This window comes from Anas acuta, chromosome 1, assembly GCF_963932015.1.
Source record: "Anas acuta chromosome 1, bAnaAcu1.1, whole genome shotgun sequence".
Classification (NCBI taxonomy): Eukaryota; Metazoa; Chordata; class Aves; order Anseriformes; family Anatidae; genus Anas; species Anas acuta.
In genome coordinates, this window is record NC_088979.1 from 169,483,273 (window position 1) to 169,510,474 (window position 27,202).

The following is a 27,202-nucleotide window of genomic DNA, read 5'->3' on the forward strand; positions in this document are numbered from 1 at the left end:
ACACTCTGCTAAAAACTCTGTATAGGCTCTGTATGACCCTGCTGAAGTATTTCATGAATGCAATTCTTTCTTTCTGCCACGATCTTCCACGTCTAAGACTGCAATCCAACTTGTTATCCAAGCATTCATCAAAATGATTGAAAGAGACTTAACATTTAATTGGATAAAACTTTATTTTTTTTTTATAAAAAAAGATAGAACCAGAGGCTACTTTTAAATGAAATCATTTATTAAACCAATCTGTTTTATAGGAGGTATATATATATATTTTATCATTAAGACAACTTCAATGAAATGACTATCTACAAAAATGACTTTGATTGTTTTATTTTCATGTCACCATACATGAACAGATGGATTTTTATGTCTTATGAAAACATTTTACTCAGTATCAAAAATGTACACATTTTAATAACCATTTCTATGGTCTGAAGGGATTTTTACATTTAATTTCAAAAATAAGTGTCATTTTATTGCCGTACATGTTACAGCTTAAGCTTAAATCATCCTATACATAATAAAAGTGTTGTGTAGATATACGGGCAATTTTTCATGTTGTCACATACCTTCATTTTCAAGACACGGAAGTAGGGCATTTGCATTTTTCCTTTCTTTTTTAAGCAAAGGCTAAAATATGTACTGATGTGAGCACAAAGCAACAGTTTTTAAGAACAAAACCAGTTTTAATGGCACAAGAGTTAGCATTTTTATAAATTAACAGCCAGAGTTCTTGATTATGGAAACAGATACATGAGATTCCAGGCCTTTCCTCAGGGCTTTGCTCTCTGGAAGAATACCTGTCAAAATTTATTAAAAAAATGAGGAAAAGGAATACAAATTTAAGACATGACATGTTTGACACATAAGATAATTTGATAGAGCTCATTTTCTACTTTAACATAATGAACCATGAGTTACAAGGATGTGACTTGTGCTATTTGATTACATTTACAACCCCAGAAATGACACATTCTCTATAATTACAGGATAACTTTTTTTGTTATTGTTGTTATTTCAACTATTAAGTAACACAAGCCACAAGAATACCAAACTATTGAGGAAATGGCAAGGTGCAAAGCATAAGTGCAATTTTACAGATGTAGTTTGTTGTTACTGCTCCTTCTTTCATGTAACTGCTTAAAGATTATACAAATGCTTCTGCTGCTCAAAGTTTCACTATAACTAAAAGCTTATATACAATTTTACTCTCATGTTAGGACATTCTATATTTCCATTTTACTTCAGGTCCGTGCCATGAATGAATTATGTGTCAATGTTCAAATGGAATTAAAAATGATCTAATGAAAAATAAAAAAACACAAAACTTTTACCTTTAAGTAGTTTTTAAAAACTTTAGCATCAGGCTGCTGAAGTGCTTGACAGAATTCCTGTAAGAGAGAAGAATGAAATACTAAATAAGTAAATGAAGCACAAGACAACCTGACATATATCAGGAGCATATAAAATACCTTGTATGTATAGCCATTGATCTTAGTTTGTATTTTTCTTAATGTGTAACCAAATAAAAGCATGTTATGGATAAAAAGAAAGTTGTAAAAGAGCTGCATTCTGGGATGAGGAAAAACTGTATAGTCAAATATAGAATATGAAGTTCACTACTAGAGGAATAGACAGAAGCAAGGACTGCAGTCAAGGAGATTCTGAATGTTTAACTTTTCTAGTAACTTTTGGTGGCTTTGAAATGAATACTTCAGGCAAACATTTGCACTTCAGTGGTATTTCTCACACATACATGAAGTGACTCTAGATTACAGCAGAACATGTCTGCCACTTCTGAAAGTTGCAGTCTTAGACCAGAAAACAACACTGGGGCAAGCAGTAGGTAATACTTGATCCTTATATATATATATTTAACACCACTTGAAAATTCTACAGTTTAGGAGACATTCGTACTTATTAAAAAACTTAAAGCAAGCTTCATTACTACAGCACCCAAATTAATTGCAATTTTAAATTCTTAGGCTACAGCTAGCGCTTTCTTCACAGCAATGCTTACCATATGGCTAACAATGCTTAATGTTGAGACAATGGACAAGTGTAAAGTCTCACTTTTGAGAATCCTCTTATACTATCTACTACTTCAAAATAAACACAAAAAATCCACACCTGCTTTGGTGTAGTACGATATTTTGGCAGTAAATCCAGTGCTGTCGCTTAGCATTGAATACAGCCTTTATTACCACACTTGGTGTACATTCAACATTCTTCGTCATTTTACTTTTGAGTTATTATAAGTTTCCTGATATTCAAGTACGAATTTATTTGTATTGAAGTAGGAAGATGACTTTTTTGCAAGGTACTCTTGCAGTAATTTCACTCCTTACGCTAAATTAATCCTATTCCAATAGGCAGTATCAGAAGAATTTTTACTGAGGGATAGTAGGAGGTTAGCTTTGTCAGTATACATTTTATTCCCATAAAAAATTTCTGCACATTAACAGTTTTCCAAATGTTCTTTTGGGAATTCCTACCTGAATTATCTCGGGAGCTACTTGCAAAGAAGGCAAATACTCTTGCTGAAGATATTGAATGCATTCAGGACCCTAAAGAAAAGCAGCACACAATTTGTTCAAGTATATTTTTCTATATACTTATGGAAAGTCACAGCCCTATCCTGCACAGTACAGAAGAGTTTTAAAACAGATGTGTCTATTTTACAGAGAAGCTATGTGTATCAAACACCAAGCGTTCACAGATGTCTCAGATGTCAGGAAATAAAAAGAATTATCCTAATGTTGGCATTAAGAATTCAACTGCATTTTGGTATCTTTTGTTACACAACAGAATGCACTGAAAATTGTACTGAAATAAATTTACAATAGAGTCAATTTGCAACATATCAATTGTAAAAGTCAGTTCAATAAGAAGGTCCTAGCTGGAGAAAAAGGAACACAGACCCTAAGTTCTTCTCAACACAATCTCCTCTCTGCAAGTTTGTTAATAACTCCTCATAATTTTAGTGTAGTAGTGATCTTAACTTAAATTAGACAGAGAGAAGGTAGCCAGCAAGTTAAAGGGCGTAGCAGTAACATGGACACAGAAACTGCTTGGTTTCCCATCTCTGATTGCTCTTTCATGTTAGCTGAAGTACTACATTGAAAAGTATAAGGCCTATTGATCACTTAAACACAGCAACAATCAAGCGGTTGGATTTTTCTCCCTTAATTAAGGAGTCAATATTTTGCAGTATATTATCAAGACGTAGAAGTACTGGATTCTCTATTCCTACACAGCATTATATTCACCCTATTAATTTATATAGGAGTAGAATATAAATGAATCTAAATAAGTATCTGATTTCTAGAAATTAATGAAAACATTCGAAAGAAACCTGCAAGAGTTACTCCTTGTAAAGTATTCTGTAGCTTACCCTTTTGAGATGAATCGTCTTTAACGTCACTGCACATTCTGATAAAGCCTGTAATGTAATGCATAACGTTAGAATGTTCAATTAGTTTGCTGGATAAGTATTTACATCCAAGGATCCTAAAGTCAATCCCAAAACAAGGGCTAGTTTATGCCATTGTTGCCTTCTTTTCCCTCACCCAAGACTAACTGAGCCTCAAACTTTACTTCCAGTTTTTGTTCCTCTCTAACCAAAAAGTTATCTGTCACAGCTGAACCCTAAACAACCTAAGGGAGAGCTACCTGTTTGTTCACTTTCACTGAGTGTTAGTTCGCACGTAATACAGATCAATGTTAAATTCTCAAACCTATAATTCTCTAGCTTGATTTTGAGCATAGGTGAACTACAGAATACAGTGCCACAACATGTAAAAAGTAACCATATGAGTACCCCATTAAGAAAAAATAAGGTATTTTCTTTGTAAGACAAGTCAACCATTAATACAACGTGGCCATTATTCTTTTTCCCTTCAGTCTGCCACATGGCAATGAGAGTAAAAGAAAAAAAAACTGTGATACATACCAATACTGTCTGGGCATCTGCTAAGTCAAACGTTTGCTTCAAAGGTGCTAAGAAACACGCAGGTACAATGTGCTTGTAGACAAAGTCTGCAAAACCTACTGGTCCATCTTTACCTCCTGAAAAGAGAGATAACATTCCATGTCCTACTGGTGCTTTGCAGACAGAAGCAGCTGCAAAGGAATTATGGAAAGAATCTTACCCCAAAGCTCCACCAACTTCGAAAGAATAATAAAACAAGTCTTCTGTGCAATAGGATCTGGGTAATCCACTGCTCCTTGAATGACAGTGAACAACACACGCTCCACATTCTCTGCACCTTAAACACATCAAAGGGAGCTTGTTATTTAAACCTGCAACCTAGGAGTTTCTGTACTATTGCACAATTTTTTATTTTTTTTTTTTAAAGAATACTGACCTGGAAGATATGTTTCAACTTCAAAATAGCCTTTTTTTGCACAAATTTCAAATATTTTTGGAAAGTTTCCCCTACGATGCAAGACAACTCTTATTTAGGTTATTTACTTATTTATTTTCAAAGTTTGGAGATGCTTTTTCCCCCCTATTCTGGCCTTTAACACACGTAAAGATGGGGGGGGGGGACCTTGATCTGCTTAGAAATAAGTTTTCTCCTCTTGACCCAAACATGACAGTTAATTAAAACTAGGCAGCACCCAAATAATTCACTTATCTTCCAATACAGGGAAAGGTGATTTTTTAAATCATACTTCAAACTTCTGTGATGCTTTTATGCTTATTTCTATTTGATTCCTGTAAAATATATTGGCCTATTACAACTACCAAAATGCCTCTTTCAAGAAAGCTTTTACTACTTCTTAACACCATCCTTTCCTTTTCCATTGGTATTACAAGCAGTTTAGGATGGGGGCAGGAAGTTGGAGCTCCAACTACTAGATGAGTTTCTTTAAAGCTTTTTAAATCCCTTCCCTTTTTGATGGAATCCAGACCAAGAGAATTACTTAATAAAGAATCAAGACACTGGACACTTGGCTTTGAATTCCTGTTACAAGTAAGGAATTAATTTGCATTTCAGAAAGTTTGTTAAATACGTATTTAATAAGTCACAATACATTTTAGCATAGTTGTTAAGATCAGGTGATAGTAATAAAATTTACAGAAGTCACTGATGTGTATTTTTGAAAATGAGCAACACAGAATGAAAACTGGGAGTTGTGAATGTCCTTCCCAAGCAGCTTCAACACTGCGATCTGTTTTTAAATTATTTTCTAGGGGAAAATATTGTTTAATCTCTGATTCACCAATCAAATACAATAATGCATGATGATACACAAAGCATTCTTATAAACACAGTCATCCTACTCAAAACGAAAAAAATGAATAGGAAGAATATGCCTACTATAGCTGGATTTTACAGACCCGAATTCTTGCTTAAACAGGTAAGTGTGTAATACCATATTTGCATCAGTCCATTCTATCTAACATAGTTCATAGTACTTGGCAGGAACTAGGCTTGTGATTTTAGCAGACAAAACTTAGAGGAGAACCACCGTAGTGCCATCCTCAAGAAACTGAGCTACTTACCTTGATTAGCTATGACTTCACTCATTCCACTGCCAGTTACTGTCTGCAGAAAAGCAAAGTAACTCCTCCGTAACATTTGCTTTTCTAAAGCAGCAGACTGGTCATTTTCTTCTGCTGGAAGGAGCAACACTTCAAAAATAGCATGAAGTAGTGGCATAAACATCTGTTGCAGAAAAGGTGAAACCTGTGTCTGGGGAGATTGGAAGAAAATATGAGCTCAAGCAGTTATAGAAACTGACACTTGGAAATTAAAACTTCAGGGCTTGTTACAATTCTCAGCTTTGATTCACTTTCAAAGTCAATATTTTCATATACCAAGTACATACAGCAAAGAAAGTCACATCAGGGTCACCATGAACATTATTGCATCTTGACTTATGTGCCACCTACTTCAAGTCTTTTGTACAAAAATATATAGTCTCAATGAGTCTCATTCAGAGTAGGAACAGAAGCTTTTGCCACATTTCTCATCCTTCTGTTCAGGCAGACTATTTCTGAGTCCCCAAAATATAAAGGTGGGCTATTATAAAGTCACTGCAGTTACAGAAAAGCATACCTCTAAGATGTTAAAACCAACAGCAGGTCACCTTTTTCAATACTTAAAGAAAGTTCACCTGATCTGAAAATCTACTGCCATTACAGAACAAGCTTGTCATTTATGTCCTACCTGCAGTCAGAAATACACATGGGCACTACAGTAGTTGAACACTAACGACTTGAAAAACTGAAGAATTCCTTGGGGTTGCTATTAAGCCATACCTCAGAGTTCCCTAAAGGCACAACTCAAATGTTTATTTCCTAGTATTTGAATGAATTACAGTAGAGGAGGGTGAAGACCTTAAAACCAAGGTGGACCTAATGAAGCTAGAATCTTTATTTTAACATAATGTGATAAAAAATGTTACAGTACCATAAAAAGTTAAGCATTACACCTGAACTTGGTATTCATCCAGTCTTGCTCCTGCAAATTTTTTATACCTTCTTCACCTTAGACTACCATTAAATATCTTGATATGATTTAAGCACAACTTGTTGAAATGACTAGAGTAATTGAAGTCTTCTTCTCTAATCTCCCAAATACTTTATTTTTCAAAAATTCCTTCTTTCCTTCCTCTGTAGATGTATACTCCAAAGAAAGGCCCACATAACAGATTTACACAGGTGTATTATGGCTTTGTTTACTCCTCACAAAACACATTTATTCTTCTGTTTATGAGTTTAAATTTTGCGTTCTGCTGAAAGACTTATTTAAACCTATTTAAGTAACGGGTTAGTTAATGTGTTTTATTAGCTTTGCATTTGAACTGTTGAAATTAGGACTAGGTAACCCCCAAAAGGCTGCAACTTGAAGAACTGTTGCTAGATAAGTTGATGGTCCCAGTCTCAATGCACATCTCATGCCTCAACCTCCATGTGTATTTGTTGATCAGTTTCAAATAATGCAAGCCTCAGTGTACATTTTGGGCAACAGCACTGCGCTGAGATCTTGTAAATCATAAAAAGTTAATTGTGTCTATAAAAAATTGTGCTGCAAGTAATACTTTATTTTTAAATATTAAACACAAAAGTTCAGAAACAACATAAAATATTGAGATTAATCAAAGAAAAACAATTAATTACTGTGAGTCTAGCAATGCATGCCACTAGTTGAAGTAGTTGAAGACTGTTCACTACGAAGAGTCACAGAAATATACATTATTAATAAATGTGAGGCAAGGTTCTGACACACATCACCTTTTTGCTGGTTCCATAAAAATATCTATTCATCAGTAATTTGACTCCAGAAAGCTTATACAACATCATACCTTAAATTTCGCTGTTATTTGGTTTATAAGAGGAATGAATTCCTGAAGATCTTTTGCTTCACAATCTTTAAGCATGTGTTCAGAGGCAGAAGGAATGAATGGAAGAACTTCTTCCTCTAGGCAAATAATCATGCGGTGGAGGAAAGTGCGGACACCGCTTCTCAGAACTTCCTTTTGTAATGGACAACTGAGAGCCGGCAAAAACGTTTGTAAGCAGTCCAGATATACCTCAGAGCAGCCACACTGTTTTACAGTTTGCTTATTGCTGAAAGCCTTGCTGGTTCGGCTGTAAAAGCAACACACCAAGTTTTATATAAGCTCACGTTCTATATAACAGAGAAGTAGTAACACTGAAAACAACGTATGCTTTAAAATCCATAGACTGGACTAAAATATTACATCTTGTGAAATGGGAGCCAAACACCAGAAGAAAAATACTTGATATGAAGTGGCTATGCTTTGGAAGCTTTTAGAGAATTAAATTCTAACAAGTCACAATCAACATATGATTAGAACAGCTCCAGACAATTACTTGAGGAAAGTATTTCATAAGGAAGGGAATAGATGCTGCTGGTTCATTATCAAGTTGCTCAATATTCTCGATATACATCCTTAACAGCCTTTTTTAAGGGGACTTAACCCATTTTCTGGGCTACTATAAGAAATTCTACAGCCACTAGGGATTTTCTAGATCGATACAACACAGGTAGAAACTCAGACCCTCCTTCCAATGAATTTTTTCATTTAAATTACTTAAAAATAAATAAACTTTTACTCAAATCAGAAACACATGCAGATATTGTGCAGTACCTACCTAGCAAACCCAACAGCATGATTGAGGCAGTCAGCCAGTGCCATCTGTCTGTCCTCATCTTGTGCCATCATCAGCTTTTCTAACAATACCTTGAACTTCTCCATCAGTGGAGTCAACAAATTCCTCATTAGAGCCTGCTTTCTTTCTGCAGAGTATTCACTGTTAACTATTAATACTCCAGCTGTTTCATAAATGAAAAGTTGATCATCGCTGCTTAACAGAGCTTGGTAACCATTTTCCTAAAATGGAAGATAACAGACAATTCACTAAGTGTCCTCTATCAAAGTCACTTTTTCTTTAATCACACTTCTGTTTAATTTCTACAGTACAGTCACAATACTTATTCTCTTACTACCTAGGCAGAAGTGTAAAGCACAGGTAAAACACAGTTTGAAGGAACAATAATTTTTATACAATTTAAATGGCCTTCTTGATACTTTTCTTTTGCCTTTACACACAGAAATCCAAAAAAGCAAGATTCTTAAAGTTAGGTTCAAATGTAAACATGCAAGTGATTCTCCCCCCCAAATCCAAGACATTTGTGCTTAAATGCTTGTGTACTAAACTCACAATTCAGTATGTATTTGGGCACACTGATGAATAACCACAAGCCCTATTTATTACAAAAAATGCTGTAAATACTCACAGGAGGAGAAAGTTCCAGAAGGTCTTGTATTCTATTCAGAACATCTTCAATAAAGGGATTCATTTGTTTACTAAAGTAAAACAAAAGTACATGACACTATTTAGAAGTGTGTGCATTTTTACAAAATTGCTGCCATTTTCCATAAGGTGTAAAGCTTGACATTAAACTACCTTCCTAATACAGAACATCCCTTTAAGTATTAGAGCACAGTTTTAGAAAAACCTGGGTTATGGATATGGTGCTTGTGGTGGGCCAAATAATACGTGGTACAAAAATAAGCATTTATTTCTTTCTCTCATTCTTTAAAAATATGCATAAACAGCATCACTCAGAGTAACTATTTTCATTAACAGTTAAAAAAAAAAAAAAAAAAGAATCCTGAAATCTGTTCCATCTTGGAGCTTCTCCTGCCATGTTTGTGAAGTAAGACCAACAGGACAGGGCTATCTGAAGGGCTCTAATGGCCTGAGTAAACTCCAAGTATAAATTTTGTAAACATTCAAATCTCTCTCATCTGTGCTTACAGAGAGAAAAAACAGGTAGACATCTATATCGTTGATCAGTTTCAACATCTAATCAAAATCAACTAAATATATGTATTCAAATTCTTCATTCTATGACAAATTTGTCCACTGCTACGTTGGTATTACAAAGTAGGACTACTCTGTTAGAGCACTGTTTTGTCATATTACTTCACAGCAGTCCATTTAAAGCCCTGCCTGTTTCCGTGACAGCTGTGATGCACCTATTTTACCACACATAAGTCTTCTGCAGGATTTGAATACATCTATAGCAGCTTTACTCACTTAAGAGACTTGACAAATCTGGAAAAAAGGTAAGCTGTTCGACTTCGTACTTTTGGACTTGTATGGCGAAGACCACGGTGATCTAAAAATGCCATCTGCAATCAAGAAAAGTACTTCAGCTTACAATCCCTGAACAAGGTGGGGAAAACTATTCATTCAAACATTTAAGAAAGCCAGCATCTTTAGTGATGTCCAGAAAAGAAGAAAAGTTCTTAAATATAAGAAAAGTTATCTACAGTTACTAGTTGAATATGTAAATTAGGAGAAACTTACTAGAACAGTTGGAATGTGCTGAGGTTCAACAGCAAAGAATTTTTCATATCTAACCACTGTTTCAAAGAATTCCAGAGTCACTGATGTATGCTGATAGGCACTAACGCCAGAAGTCACTAGCTACAAATAGAAGCATTAGCAAGTTAGTACTTTACCCATTTATAGCATCAAAACAGTACAATGTAGTTGAAATGCTGGTAATTAATATAAATCATTTGAACTGAAAGGTTTCAGTCTTTATCATCGTTTTTAAATAGCTCCCACATCACACATGCTTACCGTTCTCATCATATCTTGCAAAGCCGTAGCTTTTGTAACATCACCAGAGAAGTGAGCACCATGAGATACAGGAAGAGCCTCAGCCAACATATACAACAGCCGTATCGCTACCTCTACTTCCATAAATCGCGTAGTCTGCCAATTTCTAGAGAAACAACAATAAAATCACATTAGTCAACAAAGATCATGAAATAATCACAGTTCTACCACACTAAAATATTCTTTTGAATATTCAGACACATAGCTTAAAAAGAGTAGATTTCAGCTAAGAAAATAAATACTGTAAGACCTAACACAGTATTTCAGGATGCTTCTGAAGACCTTATCCACAGCTGTAACACCTCTCCATCTGGATGTTAGCAGTTTTCTTTGACCAGTTTCAACTTAAAAGCTACAGATTTTTCCAAGTGTTTCTTTAGGCACAAAAGCCTACTTTGATGTGTCAACAAGGCATTCACCTTCACTTAAAGAGAGTGCTCACTGAAAAGCAAGGCACAAGGAAGGCACTGGTGACACTACATTTTGACTTGTATACACACAGCCATCCACCTAGCCAGGCACCTAGCTTATTTACATGCATAGGTCTCAGGATTGGTTCTGTTCTTTTTGTAAGAATTATAAAAAACTTCACTGTTGTTTCTCTTCTGTATCCAACTTTATTTTTGAATACTATTGCTAGCAGAAAAACAATTTTCCATATCTCACAAGAATTTCCTGGCAGTGTAAAGTGAACACTTGTCCAAACGGATGTCGTGTGGGTCTAAATGACAAAAATGAACAGACACCCCGAGAAGAACAAAAAACAGCTACCATTTAAGGCTTCCAAAGAAAGCTTCTTCTTTCTAAGAAGCCGAGTAAAAGGTTTTTTATCATGAAGTTACACAAAGTCACACTCAGAGAGTTGCAACTAGCTTATTCTGCCAATAGGCTTTGCCTTGCTACACCATGCTTATGTTTAGTGCAAACCCTGAGAGTAAGAAAGGCAAGAAAGCTAACAGAATTGTATTCATGTAAAGAAGTTAAAAAACAAAAATCTTACTGAAGTGTAGTGTTAAAGACTCTGCGGACAGATGCCAACAGTAACTCTGGTGAGACCTGAGCAAGTCTGTCCAGCAATAGTTTCAGCTGCTTTCTGTACTCCACAAACATTGCTTCATCTTCACCCTACAAAACATTCACATCAGTTAAGTACATATTTGCACGTCTAAATACATCCAGAACTGTTTTAGACAATTGCACCTAAACCAAAAATGTGTACATATACAAACATCACATCATGCTCTGAAAATTCAATAATGCTCTTGCAACATAACAGCTGGCTCCTTTATTGTCTGGTTGCAATATGTTGAGATTCATTGCATTCAGTCCAGAAACATGCTAAAAAGGCTTTCCAAACTGAAAGCTAGCCAAAAAGTATAAGAAAGAAAATGCTCCTGGCAAAGCATTATTGACCTATTTCTTGAAAATTGACTCATTCCTCATGAAGATGTTCTTCCTCAGCATCTTAGTTTTAAAACGAATCTGACAGAAACAGTGAACCTGGACTACACGTAGTCCATGTTAATCTCTAAAACCATTGCCCTCAACAGCCCAGAGCAAAATGCCTAACACATTCAATCATTACTGCTGGCTGGCATGGGCAGAAAGTGAAATCAAAAGAAATTCCTCCTCTTTTAGGCTATTTTTGCAGGGGTTTGGCCTCCTCCACTCAAAGTAGGTCAAGTAGTATCTCTGAAGTGTTTCATTACACAACGCTTCTCAAATCTTTTTGCGTGACAGCAGAAACGTGCAAACTCTGAAAAACATGCCAGCAGTGAACAAGCCAGCTCAACAGCTATGTTTAGCTAACAGCACAGTCATATTTACTTAGGAATAGTTCTGTACAAATGCAGCCAGAATTACTCTTAACTAAACTGGCTTGGATATCCTTTTACTACGTTGTTTTATCTTATGCAGATCTCAGGTTAAAAAATAAGCTTTCTACACAGGAAAAAAAAATCAGTCTACAGACCTTAGCTTTCTACTTTTATAGCCTTAGCATACAAAAAATATGTTTTTTAAAACATGAGAAAGTTTTACTACATGTAATTTAAGTTGCATTTGCCTGTTTATTCACACAATACCTCATTTTCAAAGTTATATTCTTCATCATATGTCAACTTCTTCATAACAGCCAACATGATTGCCTAAGATAAAGAAGACAGAACTAAGGGTAGAAGCAGAAAAGTGGTAAGAAGCAACAGTTAAAATCCTACAGCAAAGAAAAACATTAAGGCAAACGTTAAAATATTTTAAGCATTTAAATCCCATTTGAATTATTATTTTCTGAGGTTTAACAGTATTAACAGCCCATATTAGAACAGGCTCTATCCAGAAAATACACAGATGCCATTCCAGATGAACGGTATGCATGACTTTGAGCTCTGTCTAACAGTATTATCTGGCTATATTTCCTGCTTGTAATCCGCGCTGTTCAGTTCACACTGAAAACAACAATTAGAGGTGACTGAACTAGGCAGAGGAAGCTAAACAGGATGTCTGAGATCATATTTTAAAGAGGTAGGTCAGCTCAGCCATCACATCACATTCTCTAATACCTCACCACCTCCAAAAGGTGGTTGTTAACCTGGCAATAAATAAATAAATAATCTGAATTGGTTCAGCAAAGGGTTCAAGAACAACAGCCAGGACCAGCGAACAAGAATAAGAACAGCAAAACCTTCCCTTTTCCACAGCAGCAAGTTAGATCTGTCCAAGCACTAATGTGTAATTTCACTTTATCAGGGACTGCCTGTAAGTCCTAAAACAGGAATAAAGACTAGATCTGGTCTCTACTGAAGTCTCAAATGCTAAACGTATCACTTTGGTGTTACAAAGCATTTATTATTTTTATGTTTTAGAACTTTGATATAATGTTTAAAATATATAGAGTACTCAACTCCATTCACATTTTCCAGGATGGAGAAAAACTGGACAACAGACCGACACAGCTAGCTAAAACAGATGTTTAAAAATCTGTTATACTTTAATTTTCACTTTAGTTTAAGAGTTTGTTCTGGGGAGCCTACAAAAATATGTACTTGATCTAAACATTCCAAACGAACAGAAAGCTATCCCAGATAACTAAAACTGAGTCAGAGGCAGCCTTTTCCTTATGTTTATTACAACAACAAAGTGTTAGAAAGCTGAGAGAATATTCAATAGCACCAGGTAACTGGGCAGGGCATTTCCATGCTCCTTACACGTGGAGTGGACTCACTAAGTGTTAGAGAAGACTCAGCAGAATTATAACAGCTATTTGATCAATGTTACAGAGCACCTGATCCCTGTTCCTAATACCAGATTAAAAGAACTTGCCCCACCATTTGTTAAGTTCTGTAGCTGACAGTTTTTTGTTTTTATTTCAACTACAGAAAATGAGATCTGCGATCATATCTGCAACAACTTAATTAGTATTTTGCTATCCTCTTCCACTACTGGAGTTTCTAAATGTAGGTACCCATTAAAGTCAGGTAAGCAATCAAGAAGAAAAAGGGGTAAATAAAATAATAATAAACTTCTGATGAATTCATCATGATGTTTTTCTTTTTAAGTGCAAAAACCTTATGTTCTTTAATACCAAAACAGGCTGGTAAATTAAACTTGAGTCAGTGAAATGAAATTCTTGGTGATCTTGCATAAGCAGGCATTTGCAATAGTTTGAGGAAGAACGTGGTCATATGGCAAGAATGTGGTCAGGCTTTCTATTGACACCAAGTGTCTGCATCGTATGTAAGCATTCTCTGCTTCTCTGCAAGAAGTAAAATTAAAGAATTAAAAGAATTACAAAATATCAATGTGATATGCTTGTAGCCAGAAATGCCTAGAAACAGCTGTCATTTTAAGAATTAAAGATGTAATCCTGCAGATGAGAAAAACCTTTGCAACTTCAAAAGGCACAATAAACACGATTTCCTTTCCTCCCATTCAAATAATGCACAAGTTAAAAGTGATAACTTCTTAGGTGCAAAATTTTAAAGGAATGTTGTTAAGCATATGATTTAAAGCTTGGTAAGAAAGTCAGCCAAAAGACTTAGACTGTTTCAAAATTTTCTAATTATGAATTGGATGAAAGAAGAAAGACTGGTACGATTGCTTCTCAGTTAAACACAAACCCTCAAGAAGTGCTCCGTAAACTTACGAAATAATTATAACAGGAAGTTCTTCAGTACAAAAGCAACTTCAACATAATCAGAGTTCTGGACAGCAACACCTTCAAATTTTAAGTGCCTTAACGTGTGCTGCAGTAGTAATTTGGTTTGAACAGGAGAGAGAAAGTATCAAAAATAAAAGACTCAGGAACACTATCAAACTTCGGTTACCTCATCCACTTTAAACAAACATTAAACAAAACCAGATCCACATGATCTGGACATTATCCAAACTCAAATGTTAATGTTAGAACAGCTCAGTTTTCTTTTCAGTAAAGGAAAAGGAATCAGCAGTCAGCTACATGAGCTTGCAGAGCCTGCACCAACCAAGCCAATAATATTTAAATTGGTACATCCGCATTGGTGCAGAAATGTCATAGGGAAGAAAAAATGTAAAAACTGCTGAAAAAACAAACAGGTAAGTTTACTACTTCCAAAACTGGACACACAGTTATTTATTGATTTTAGTGACTAATGTATAAACTGAAGCTTAATGCAATGCTTAGCATGTAGCTGCTCATCATAAGGACAAGCGTTATATTTGAACAGCAGCTTTTCATAAGTTTAACTTCTGATACCATCAAGGGTTGAATTTAATGACAACTCTTCCCATATTTCTTCCATTTCTTTGGGATTATGGCAGGTTTTAATAAAAAATACAAAGCCTCAGGAGAAAATGTCTTCTATCTTAGTCTTCTATCTAATCCTACCAAGACAGGCTTAAGGTACTGAGGGCCCTTGGGAAGACCAGCACTTAAACAGCTTTCATCTTTATGTACAACTCAACAGAGGCTTACTAATTAAAGAAACAACTGCAGGTATTGAGTGGAAGATGGAATATATTGTCCTTACTTTTAATTATTGTCATGTGAATCACAGAACGGACAGGGTTGGAAGGTACCTCTGGAATTCATCTATAGTCCAACCCCCCGACAGGCACAATCACCTAGAACACGTTGCACAGGATGGCATCCAGGCGGGTTTTGAATATATCCAGAGAAGGAGATTCCACAACCCCTGTGGGCAACCTGTGCCCGTGCTGTCACCCTCACACTAAAGAAGTGCCCCCTCATATTCAGCCAGAACCTGCTGTGCTTCAGTTTGTGCCCGCTGCCTCTCATTCTGTTGCTGGGCATGACTGAAGAGAGACCAGCTGCCTCCTCTTGACAGCCTCCCCTCAGATATTTATACACATTGATGAGGTCTCCCCTCAGTCTCCTCTTTTCCTGCTGGCAACACTCTTCCAAATGCAGCCCAGGATACTGTTGGCCTTCTTGGCCACAAAGGCACATTGCTGACTCACGGTCAGCCTGGACATTTTAAGGCATACAAATAATACATCATTTGTTTCAACAAAAAGTTCTGACACAAAACGTGTTTTTGCAATAAGAAGCCTTTGTAAAAAGAAAGTCAACACTTACCTCTACATTAGCTTTTTGTTGGTCTGAAAGTGCAGAAAGCTATAAAAGAAATTTCAAGTGTTACAATACAAAAAGTAACTCCTTTGCTACTTTCCAGTAGCAAAAGACAGGTTTGCTTTTTGCATTTTTTTTAAACAGCCATATGAACTGCAACCCTCCCGTCCATTATTGCAAGATTTAACACAGGTCCTACAGATTTCTAAATAAAACTGAACGTGCTGAATACTAGTTACTCAAGAGGTTATAAATCAGCTTAAAAAAAATATTAGCTTCATATATTCCCACAAAATCAAAGTAAATAACACATCAAAAATGATGTTAAATTGAACCCAGACATACTTACTTGTTTCAAGATGTGAAGGTAGTCGTAACAAAAGCCGATGATATTAGATGAGATGTCATCATCTTCATGAATGAGCAGCTGCAACATTAGGGACACTTTTGCTTCAATAGCTTGCAGAGTGTCTTGAGCACTCTTCATATCACCATTTTTTATCAGTTTAGTCCAACTAGCTATTAAAGCTTGCCCCATTCCATTGACCAGCTTCGAAAATCTGGCCAGAAAATCCACATCATCTTCCTGTAAGAAAAGACATCCGATTAAAAATACTAGCAGAGCTCAGGTTTAAATGGCATGAGCTTACTGACGGTACTACCCACATTTAGCATGCAGTAGAAGTAAAACCAACATTTGACTCCCAGATGGAAAGTATAATTATCTGGTTTGTGTTCTCTGGAGATTAGAGAGAAAAGGAAAAGCAATGCTAGAGAGCTGCCTGCTCTCTGTTATGCAAAAGTAGTTTGCTCATCTCTTCAGATTAGCTTGTTTCACTTTCTGCTTTACAGCAAGAAGCTGGCTAGCAGGTTCAAAATAAAAGAGGAAGCACATAGCTACCATAAATTTTAGTCTGTGTAAGAGGAAAAACTTTATGGGAAAACTTCAAAGAATCAACAGCTGTGCCTTACTTAGAAATACGGATAACAAGCAACAGTCAGTACTGGCCGTAAAAGCGAGTGATCAGTTAATATTTATGGCTTTCCTTTGCAGAAATACATTAATCAGAATTGAGAAACACTGCTAGATCAGTCATCCCAAATGGATGCTTAAATCCCTGTCAGAGCCGTACAAAAGCAGAGCAATACCAAGTCTCTCTGAAAGACTGAGATCTTCAGAGGTTTTTAGAGAAATGACTCCTGAATGGATGAATGCACATTTTTTGCTTTCTAGAAGGAACACATATTGGATGCAGACTTCTCAATAAAGAGAAAACTGCCTTGCAATCCAAGAACTAAGGAGTGGTTCCTCTATCTCCATAGCACATAGCAAACAGTCATTCCTGAAGTACTACAACCTCATGGGGAATATGTGTTTGGTTGGTGGATGTATTTTTCCAGCTCCCAGATAAGAATTTCAAGCCTCATGTCTGACAGTGCAGCCATGCATAACAGCACACATGACCTGAAAAAGTTAGACTAACATCTCGCACTAAAAGCTTCTGCCTTGGCTATATTCTTAAAACACCTTGGCTAAAATATCCATTACAGAGTCAATCACAATGGAGGATACAAGGCAATAAGTCATAGAAGTGATATAAACAGTATGCACGCCACGCTTCAGGAGAGGAATAGGAGTTACAGAACACCTTCTAGAACCAAAAAAAAACCCAAACACCTCACGCTGAAGACAAACAAAACGCAGTAACTGTACTTTAAATGAGTAAGGTACATTAATAAGAGCTGTTAGTTTAAGTATGAGAAAAGGGCAAGAAGCGTTTAACATTGACAGAGAAGCACAGCTAATTCTCTCGATATTTGTGGACTTGGTTTGACAGTTTTCTGTTAAGCTGCTTATTTAAGAACTGTCTGAAACCTCATTCCTATTGTAAAAGCAATTTACAAACCTGATCAATACTGAAGAGGCCAGCAGACTGTAACACTTGACATAAAGATTCAACCAATTTTGTTTTATCAATTGGGTCCATTCCCTTATTTACAATTTCAAACAAACAATCACAAGCTTCTTCCCGGAGAACTTCCACAGACATGTGACCTAGCAGCATATTTATAAACCTTTGGAAAAAAAAAAAAAAAAGTTTATATTTAAAAGTACACAGGAGCATCATACAGAAGCTTTGTATTATTTGTGTGAATATTTAAAAATGTCTTATTAAAAAAAAACAATTACAAAGTCTTTTGTACTGATTAAACCCAGCACATTACACATTTTAAGGACAACTCAGCAAACTCTGCGGTGTCTATTTTTACCGTTATATCAGTTTGGCTTGCCAAGTCAATTGCTCTTCAGAAACAGAAGACCCAAACATTTATATGCAATTAAAATCTCTATTCAAAGACAAGTTTTAATGTAGTTCCATAGAAATACAGACAACATACTAGCAAGTCCTGTGCTATTTCCTCTCCCGCCAAAGATATCCCATCAAAAAATCCTTACCTTTCATTAGCTATCAGGCTCAAATCTATCCAGGATACATAAGCTCCAACTACTTCAAGGCACTGGCATGTCAACTCCGAGTTATTATACTGATAGTTTTGTAAGATTTGGTACCACGATTCCACCAAACTTGGAATGCACTGTTCCCTCATAGTATCTTTTAATAAAGTGTTCCTACGAGCCTCCTATCAACACAGGAAACAGAATAAATCAGTCGTGTCACAGGTCAGCAGCATTTTTTCAAACTAGCACCATTTTTGCATCCTATACCAGAAACTCCATGTCATAACTATATAAACAACTTAAATCAAAAGCCCAAAAAGAGCATTTTTTTTCTTGTAAGAAAAGAAAAATGCTCTAGTTTTCTCCCCCCTCCCCCCCCCCCTTTTTTTTTCTACCACAATGCCCAAACACTGAAGAAAGGCAACGGAGAAAGAAGTCTTCTAGATGATTAAATGGACTTTTGATGTTAGGACTCCTTCAAAAACACAGTAGTAGACATTAATGTTATAAAATGAGTCGGTCTAACATCATGTTGGCTAACTCAGCTCCTTACTTTTTGTTTGCTTGCTCTTCAAGCAAAAAATGCATTAACTGAGAAGTATGAAATCAAAAAAAGCATTAAACAACATATGGCTTTGGATCTAAACCACCTCATGTCTCCAAGGCAGAGTTGCCATAGGAAAAAAAAAAAAAAAAGAAAACTACTTCTGTCTTCTGCTGCAATTAGAGAATTTTTTGGAACTTCAAAACAAATATTAACGTGCAGTAATAACTTGCCTCTGATGTATGAACAACATCCCGGTCTACCAGCTCAGCGTCAACAGCCATCAGGATTCTGAGGTACATATCCACACCTCGTGGATTAAGATCAACTACTGATAGAATATCAAAAAAAAACTTGGGCCATTTTGTGAGATATTCAGTAACAAAAAGCAATGCAAAGACTTGTGCAGCTTTGTTGCGAATAAAAGTCTTCTCAGGCTGGGGATTCAGCATCTGGTAGAAAAAACATACTTTATTTGCAAATTTTTACTAAATTTGAGAAAAATCAGATATGCTTGTTGATCTCCATACAGTGATTAAGGTACTGCTTTCCTCCTTTTATCAGCTGAGATTTATAAAAAGCCTTACTTTCTAATGATTTTGAAAAAAAACTTAGCTAAGTTATAATGAAGCAGGGAAAACATTCTTGGTGATGCAGTCCTAAGGTTTTCATTCAGTACAAAAATATTAAGCGTACTATTCAAAAAATAAATGTCAATTTGGAATTGGAATGATATTGGAACGAGAGCCAGATAACAGCAGGTGTAGGCAAAGACTTGCATCAGCTCACTGCACAGTTCTGCAGATTCCAAACTCTTGGGTCCAACTGATACTGTAACTTCAGCTGCAGTAACTCAGTCCATAAAAAGAGTAGCCAATGCACTACCACAGCACTACCAGAGCAGGTAATGCGAGCAGTCTCATCCTTTCATTTACAAACACCTGCCAGCATTCTAAGCAGACAGGACACAGGCCAGGAGTATTGTGAAAACGCAATTACCACTCCTGTTCTAGACACTCAAGGACATCAGGAATCTAGATTATACCTCTCTAAAGGGAAACTTTAAATGCTCCTTACTTCGCACACAGTAGTTAAACCGCAATCATTATCTGACATAAGAATATTATATTTAGTGTTAAGTTCAAGCACAGACTTTCTTACAACATATAATTTAAAAAAATCTAAAAAATATAAGCATCTTAACAGTTTTTTACCGTCTCATACTGCATATCTTCAGGAATATATTTTTAAATTCAAATGACAGATTAGCCATTTAGCCTGCACTGAATGCACTATGTTAGTCTACCGTGCAAAACTGGTGTAAAGTAACACACCTACCTGGGCTTGCAGCCATGTTATAAGCGTTTCCCTAATTAGCTGCTGCTGGACTTCAGTAAGTTCAGAGTATCTGAAACAAAGCATGAGATCAAACTATGACTGCTTCATGGAAAGTGCAACATTCAGTAAAACAAAAACAAGTTTAATAACTATGCTACACATTAGTGTAAATGAAAGATTCCTAGAAAAAGGAATTTACACAGCTATTAGCATATCAAAATTCTGAATAAAAGATGCATTAAAATAAGGAAAAACATTTTGCTCGTATTAATGCCTGGATATATAATTCTTTAATACCTCCTTTATCAGAGTAGGAGCTTGAAATTTTGCAGGAAGACTGCCCTTTTACAAGGGACAGGACTTATGACCCTGACATAAACACACCTTTGACTGTAAGCCATGGGGAGAACGAATAACATTTGTATATGCTCAAATTTGATTACTACGCTATTTGAAGACTCTGACAATAGTGATCACAAGGAAGTCCTTCACTGATCTGACCCTACAAGGCATTTATTACCACATGTATGTCAAAACAAGAAAAGCAAAGCAAACATGGAATTCTGCTTTGCATCATGCACAAGTCTTGGCAGAATTCTATGTTATCACCAGCCCAACTCAAATACTACCCACACATACTCCTTCTGAGGACTAGGCAAGTTGAGAAGACTCTTCCTGCCATTCCTTCTCCAGCGTGCTATAGCTCTGGAACACCCCCTGACAGAAATGACTGCTGAATGCGATCTCAGTGTTCCTGTCAAAGTATCTAGTCATTGAGGAGAAGAAAAAAGCAACCCCACTGAAAACAAGACGCAGGAAAACGAGAAAACACACTATAAGAAGCAGATGACAGAAGTGACACATGCAGACGAAGGCGGACAATGAGGTAAGACCAAGTTAATAAAATCTCAAAAAGATAAGGCTTTAATTCTTGCTCTGATACGTAATTGTGAGCCTCAGTTGCACTATACATCTTATTTCTATCTGAAGCCTGTCCCACATGTTCAGTATATTGCAGCCAGCCACACTGATATCCCAGAGGCAGACACCTCTGCCATGATGCTGAAGCCCATACACCAAAGGAGCCCAAAGTATGAAATAAATATAGCTCCACACAACTAAACTTTTGCTATTTCAAATTATTTTGTTCTAACATCATGAAGCTACAGAAACACTACACAGTGAAAGCACTACTTCCTCACATCTCTGCCATGCTTACTGCATGAATAAGGCTTTGTCTGGAGTCCAGAATTCTGTACTGAGTAAGGCTGCTGTTTGCAGGACTTAAACTTTTTTTTTTTTTTTCCAAAAAATCAACGAGAGTGTGGAGTAAGGCTTAAAGGGCAATGCTAAGTAAGTTTCATTCCACACTGGGTGATCAGGTCGGTGTTGGGCAGTCATGAGGCAGGCATTAGACTAGCTAGGCAGAGCATGCTGCTAAGACACCAGCTACTACTCTCCCAGGAAAAGCTGAAGGAATACAAGTAGTAGTCCTGGGCGATGAATTAAGCTCATCAACCACACTGAGGTAATGGTTTGCAGAATAAAGGTTCTGAAAGCTTTTATTCAGGAACAATATCCCATTTTAAGTCTATTTGCAAGCAGAATAAAAAGAAAATCAAAAGAGCGTTATATGGTTGCTATCAAGAAAGATTACTAACTTGAACTTAATTTGATGTTCCAGAACTTGAAAGCAAAAGAACTTGATGTGATCATCACTAGAAAAGAAGACAAAATTCTGTTAGATGTGGCAGTATGGTACACTTCTCTGTGAAGAACAAAATGCCTCATATATTACAACCAGGTGGTGCCTTTGGCAATTCAAGAACTACTGTGCACTAAAGAAAAAGTCTATGCAAAACCAGCAAATACTCCAGCAATTCGTTTGTTAAAAATATGTGCAATATTGATATTCCCTCTTATAATATTTTTGTTCTATATTCACCAGTATCATGCTATGAGTTTGGTATTGAACATCAACTGCAATATGTATTGCATCCTGCCTTTAAAAAAACTAACAATTGTATGAATCACTGTATTTTGGTAAACAGAGACTACAAAATGCTGATTTACAAATGTTGCATGGTTTTATTAGTCACTGCATAATCTGCTGGAGTCTGAGAAGTTTTAAAGAATCTTTTGAAAATAAGTGTTCACTATAAATCGCTGATATTATTTGGGAGAGATACATCCCTGAGTTTCCTTCCAACTTGTGTTATTGTATGACACAGCAACACCCTATTATTTGAGATCCAAATACACAACTTGGTACAAAAATAGGGATGACGACACTTTGCATTTTGAAAAATAGGGGCTGAGGCACTGTTCCTAAGCTTAGTGCATATAAAGCGTATATTCTCACAACTCAACAGCTTCAGCACTCCTCCCCTCCTCAGAACTGAATGGGGATGCATTCAGTGAGCCTGAATGCTTTTTTTTTTTGTCCTGGATTTCATAACGCAGCAGTCTTTAAGCTACCAAATTAATATTGAGTTTTATTTATACATTATTCTTCCTTGAAAGACATTATATGAAAATCACAGATTAACAGTGATACTAAGAATGGCATGAAGACTGTATTAACTTTCAGCATTTACAGTTTGCTAATTATGCTGTAAAGATTAAAAAAAAAAAAAAAAAAAATAACACCCCAAAGACCAAAATAAGCAATGATTCTTATCCACGTTACCTGTATATACTCTGAGCTAATGCTTCTGCGCAGACTTGCCAAGCATCCTGAGATATCTTGAGCTGCTCAAAGTAGGCTAGCGCCTGCAAATATTCAAGTAAGAACCAATGAGAAAGCCAAAAAAATACAAAAACAAACAAACAAAAAACCCACAGCAAGACATCTTATTCACACTTGGACACACATTTAAACACCTCTCCTTCAAAAAAAAACCACAAACGGTATTTGGAAAGAGGCTTTTATGTGGCTTCCTCATTACCACAACACAAGTGCTTCTCCAAATGGTAACCCTACAGGGTACCCACCTCCACTGTACATTCAATACAAAGGTTTCAGTTACTTCTATTTAAAAAGGTCAGATTCACAGAACTGGTGAGGTTAAATGGGATTTCTGGTGATAGTCCAGTCCAAACTGCCTGCTGAAAGCAGGGTCAGCTAGGAGAAGCTGCTCAGGGCCTTGTCCACTTGGGTTTCAAATACAGCTTCCAAGTGTGGAAGTTCAAGTCCAAGTTAAAAATTCAGGTTTTTCACTGAAAAAATTCACTGAAAAATCTCACTATTTTTGTTGCACAGCTTTGGTTGCATTCTGCATCTCAAGCAGCATTCAAACACAGTCATTCACTGACCACCTGACAAACATCAGTGTGTGAACCTATTAAAGAGACTGGAAAGAACTGTCTACTTCAGCCAAGTTGTAGACACCCAAATTGTTAATCAGATCTAAGAACCTCCTGAAAACAGTTAACTCAATCCAATTGCTTTAAGATTTAGTGTGCCTTGCTATACAAAACAGTGAAATAATTTTTGAAACAGAGATTTGATTGACACATTATTTTAAGCCTATGAAGGCTTGTCTTTCAAGCTTACTTTTTCACTAACATAACTGTTTACATTCAACAAAGTGATTATTCAGGGAGTTGAATATCTTAAAACAAGAGTTCATTGTAGACAGCACTGGCAATATCCTTCTACTGAACAGTTTTAATAGCTGATGTTTGAGATGCACTTTATGTAAAGTCCCTTTTTGCATGAATAGCAAAAAAATGTCACCTTTTAGTATAAAATATTTCAGAACTATGCAGATTGCATGGTTAAAATGTCAATGAATTTGTAAGCTTCAAATTTTATAGCGACATTCTGTTAACAAAACTTTAAAGTTTGGCTACATCCCTCTTTTCAGGAAGGACAAACACCCACAATAAACATTTACCGAGCTGCTTAGCAATACCAGGACGCAGCAAACTACGTTTGTAACTGCCTTACAGGTTCTGGGATTTGTTTCGTGAACACCAAAAGATATGGCGTATCCACATTTCTGAAGGATTTTACTGAATGTCATCCTGTATGCAGCAATGAGTAAGCAGAACCCTTTACTCATTAAATAGTTACAGTAATGCCTTGCCACATCAGCATCTCTCATATCACGTAACTGTTACCACTTACCATGATTATTTTCTTAAGTTACTCTAAGCTTCACCACAGTTCAAAAACTGATGTTTCATTACAAGACTCTGAAGGTAGACAATCCATTCAAACAACAACAACAACAATAATAATAATAAAACCACACAAAAAAACAATCCCCACCTAAGAATTAAAGGGCAATTTTAAGCAACTCTGTTTCCAGTGGCTGCTTTTCATTCTGTGGGAACCTGCACAAGGCACTGAGCAACAAGTACAGGTAATTGAAAGGACTGGAAAAGCCAGAGCCCAGAGAAATAAATTCTGTGCACAATAACTGTAACTTCACAGAGTTGGAAACAACTCCTTCAGCTTACATGCATGCCTGCAACATGACAGTTTGCACATGCCACCACAAACCCTTTGTGCTGGTTAACCAGATAACAATCAAGAAAGTATTAGACTTTTCAGTGAAGCAACATCCCAAATTATTAGAGAGATACGCGAGTTAATTACATACTCTTTGTCTGAAGTCTGCATCAGCATTTGGGTTTAGCCCCAAAAGGGCTTGTTCATCCATCTCTACTGCTATACGATGTGTTTCCTACTCCTACTAACAGGTTTGCCCGCTTCTTCTAGAGGAGAGCCTACGATCATCTGAAAACAGAGAAAGAGATTTTATTTGCTCAGCACGGCAATAAAAATTAAACGCAGGACAGCAGCAACTGCAGACGTTTGCACACAAGTCGCAGACACCCAGCACGAGCATGCATTTTTCTGATACAGAAAACAAAATTCAAACTCCTTCAACCACCCTTCGATAACAGAGAAGGGCCATAAGGTGAAGCACTTAACTGAAAGGCTGGAACTTAAATTTCAAGCACGTGAAGACTCAGCATGATATGACATAAGCATAAATCATCTACTTCAATGATACACAACAGTATTTTTTACCCCACAAGCTTAGCAACTGCAAAAATAAGCTTCTCTACTCATCTCTAAAATATTGTTAAGATGCTTCATAAAACCATTTGTAAAGTATTTCCCCTGGGGAACAAACCCATTAGGAGGTCTTTCTTCTAAAGCAAGGGCACGCTGCAGAAGTGTCATAGATGTTAACCACAAAATACATCATACTGAGCTGTTAACAAAGCTGCCTACTCCTGCTAATGGGTGCTGATTTACTAGTGATGATTTTTATTTAGAAATGTTGGTGTAAAACTAACAAGCAAGCTGGACAAATATATTCCAGAGATTGTGTCTCTATAAGCTGTTCTGTAATGCTCTGGATAAAACACAGTGGATTAAAAAAAAAGTCTCCGTCAAATACGCAGATGCTGTCAGACAGCAAGAGGGGACAAAAATCCACCTAGCCATCAAAAAAAATTCCCACGTGGTAACATCATTAATCAGGCCTGAAACAAGGCCTCGTTATGTAAGCACGTAGGAGGCAGGGGAAAGGAAGACAGACGAGAGGAAGAGAGGAAACACAAAGTAACTGTGGTCTGAAACTGCCTCCATGCCTATAGGTAGGATTTCCGATTTCTTAGCGTGACGTGCCCGGTGCGTGCTCTCTGCGCCCTCCCCCCTGAAGAAAGTGGCACGGTGACAGCGAGCTCGCCTGGGAGGGAAAGCCCAGCATTTGCTGTGACATCGGACAGACATTCCTATGAAAGCCATTGCAGAACCTATGATAACTAAATGCATCACGAAAGGCAATTGAACACCCCAAATTAAGCGGGCGCGCACACAAAAATGCAGGTTGTGGCAGCACAGAAACCAGAAAGTCTGGAACAAAGCAGTGACTCGTGGCAAAACGAGCTCTGCACGCTGCCTTACGACACACAGCAATCCTGCGCGGGGTCAAAACCTTTAGGGATTAACGCTGCTCTGCTGAGGCTTCTCCCTCTGCGTCCCCAGCTTGTTTTCCCCATAACCAAGCACCAGAACAGCCAGACGAGGGGGGGAGAAAAAAAGTAAAACGCTGTAGGAAAAAATGCTTTTTTGGACAGCATCTTTCAGATGGGGCCTGGTCCACACACGGTTACACAAGTGGAGCTGTTTCAACTAACACCAGCATATTTCTGGCATATTTTCCCGCTGATATCACTGGATCCTTTGCCTGAAAGACAGGAATCTTCCACACACAGGTGACAGGCTCTGCTATTACAAATAACCTGGCTCAAAACGCGTTCTCCTCACGTGCCCAGCTAACAGCGAGGCCAGGCGGTTCTGCTAGCCTCGCATATGCTCCGTGGGCACGTTTAAAATGTGATCCTGTACCAAACAGCCTTTCCTGAAGGTTCTGGATGGACTAGCCCGCTCCTGAGGCCAATTAATGGGGCAGCTTTCCGAACAGGCCCGGTCAGACAGCCCAACAGCACAGCCTCCCGTGGCACCTGGGTTTAGCTCAGCAAGCCGCTTCTGCACAGAGGCATTTCACTGAGGAGTTACGCTTGGAAAGCAGGGCCTGGCTGCAATTCTGAGATAATTCACCAGATCCATTGAACCATACAGCCTGCCGTAACGCCAGGCACGCTGTTAACGGCAGCTTTGCCTGCGAACAGTGCTCGCCGCTGCCCTGGGAAGTTACCACAACACGGCGGAGCTTCGCCTCGCTGCTGCTGCCTGCGGGCAGGCCCCCACTGCTGCCCGGGGGCTGGCAGCAGGTGCACAGCCGGTACCGGGCTGCGAGCGGGGCCCCGGTCCCCCCCGGTCCCCCTCGGTTCCCCCCGGTCCCCCCCCGAGCCCGGCGGCCCCTCACGGGTTGCGGCGAGGCCCCGCTCCTGCCCCCCCCCCCCCCCCCCGCCGTTACCTTCCCGGTCACTGCGCCATGGCCGCGGCCGCTCCCGCCCCGCAGCTCCGGGGCCGCCACGAGCATAGGGAGCGGGCAGGGCCGGGCCGGGCCGCGCCGCCTCGGCTGGCGGCGGCTGCAGGAGGAGGAGGAGGAGGAGGAGGAGGAGGAGGAGGAGGAGGAGGAGGAAGACGCCCAAGGGGAGGCGCCGCGGCCCTCACGCGTCCGGGAAGAGGTG

General features: G+C 37.8%; 1 protein-coding gene across 1 annotated transcript; it reads right to left on the minus strand.

Moving 5' to 3' along the window:
• Positions 1-208: 208 nt before the first annotated feature.
• On the minus strand, positions 209-27,199 carry XPOT (exportin for tRNA). The gene is made up of 25 exons (XM_068669315.1): positions 26,986-27,199; positions 24,691-24,827; positions 22,770-22,852; positions 21,742-21,798; positions 20,081-20,150; positions 18,976-19,194; positions 18,196-18,380; positions 17,645-17,813; positions 16,087-16,323; positions 15,744-15,782; positions 12,256-12,318; positions 11,172-11,296; positions 10,133-10,277; positions 9,854-9,973; positions 9,581-9,675; positions 8,775-8,844; positions 8,129-8,367; positions 7,315-7,600; positions 5,510-5,699; positions 4,149-4,265; positions 3,950-4,065; positions 3,392-3,439; positions 2,493-2,564; positions 1,332-1,388; positions 209-797 (listed from the first exon to the last, which is right to left on the minus strand). The coding sequence occupies exons 2-25, from the start codon at positions 24,748-24,750 to the stop codon at positions 771-773; spliced, it is 2,889 nt and encodes a 962-aa protein (XP_068525416.1). The 5' UTR covers positions 24,751-24,827; positions 26,986-27,199; the 3' UTR covers positions 209-770.
• Between the last annotated feature and the right edge of the window lie 3 nt (positions 27,200-27,202).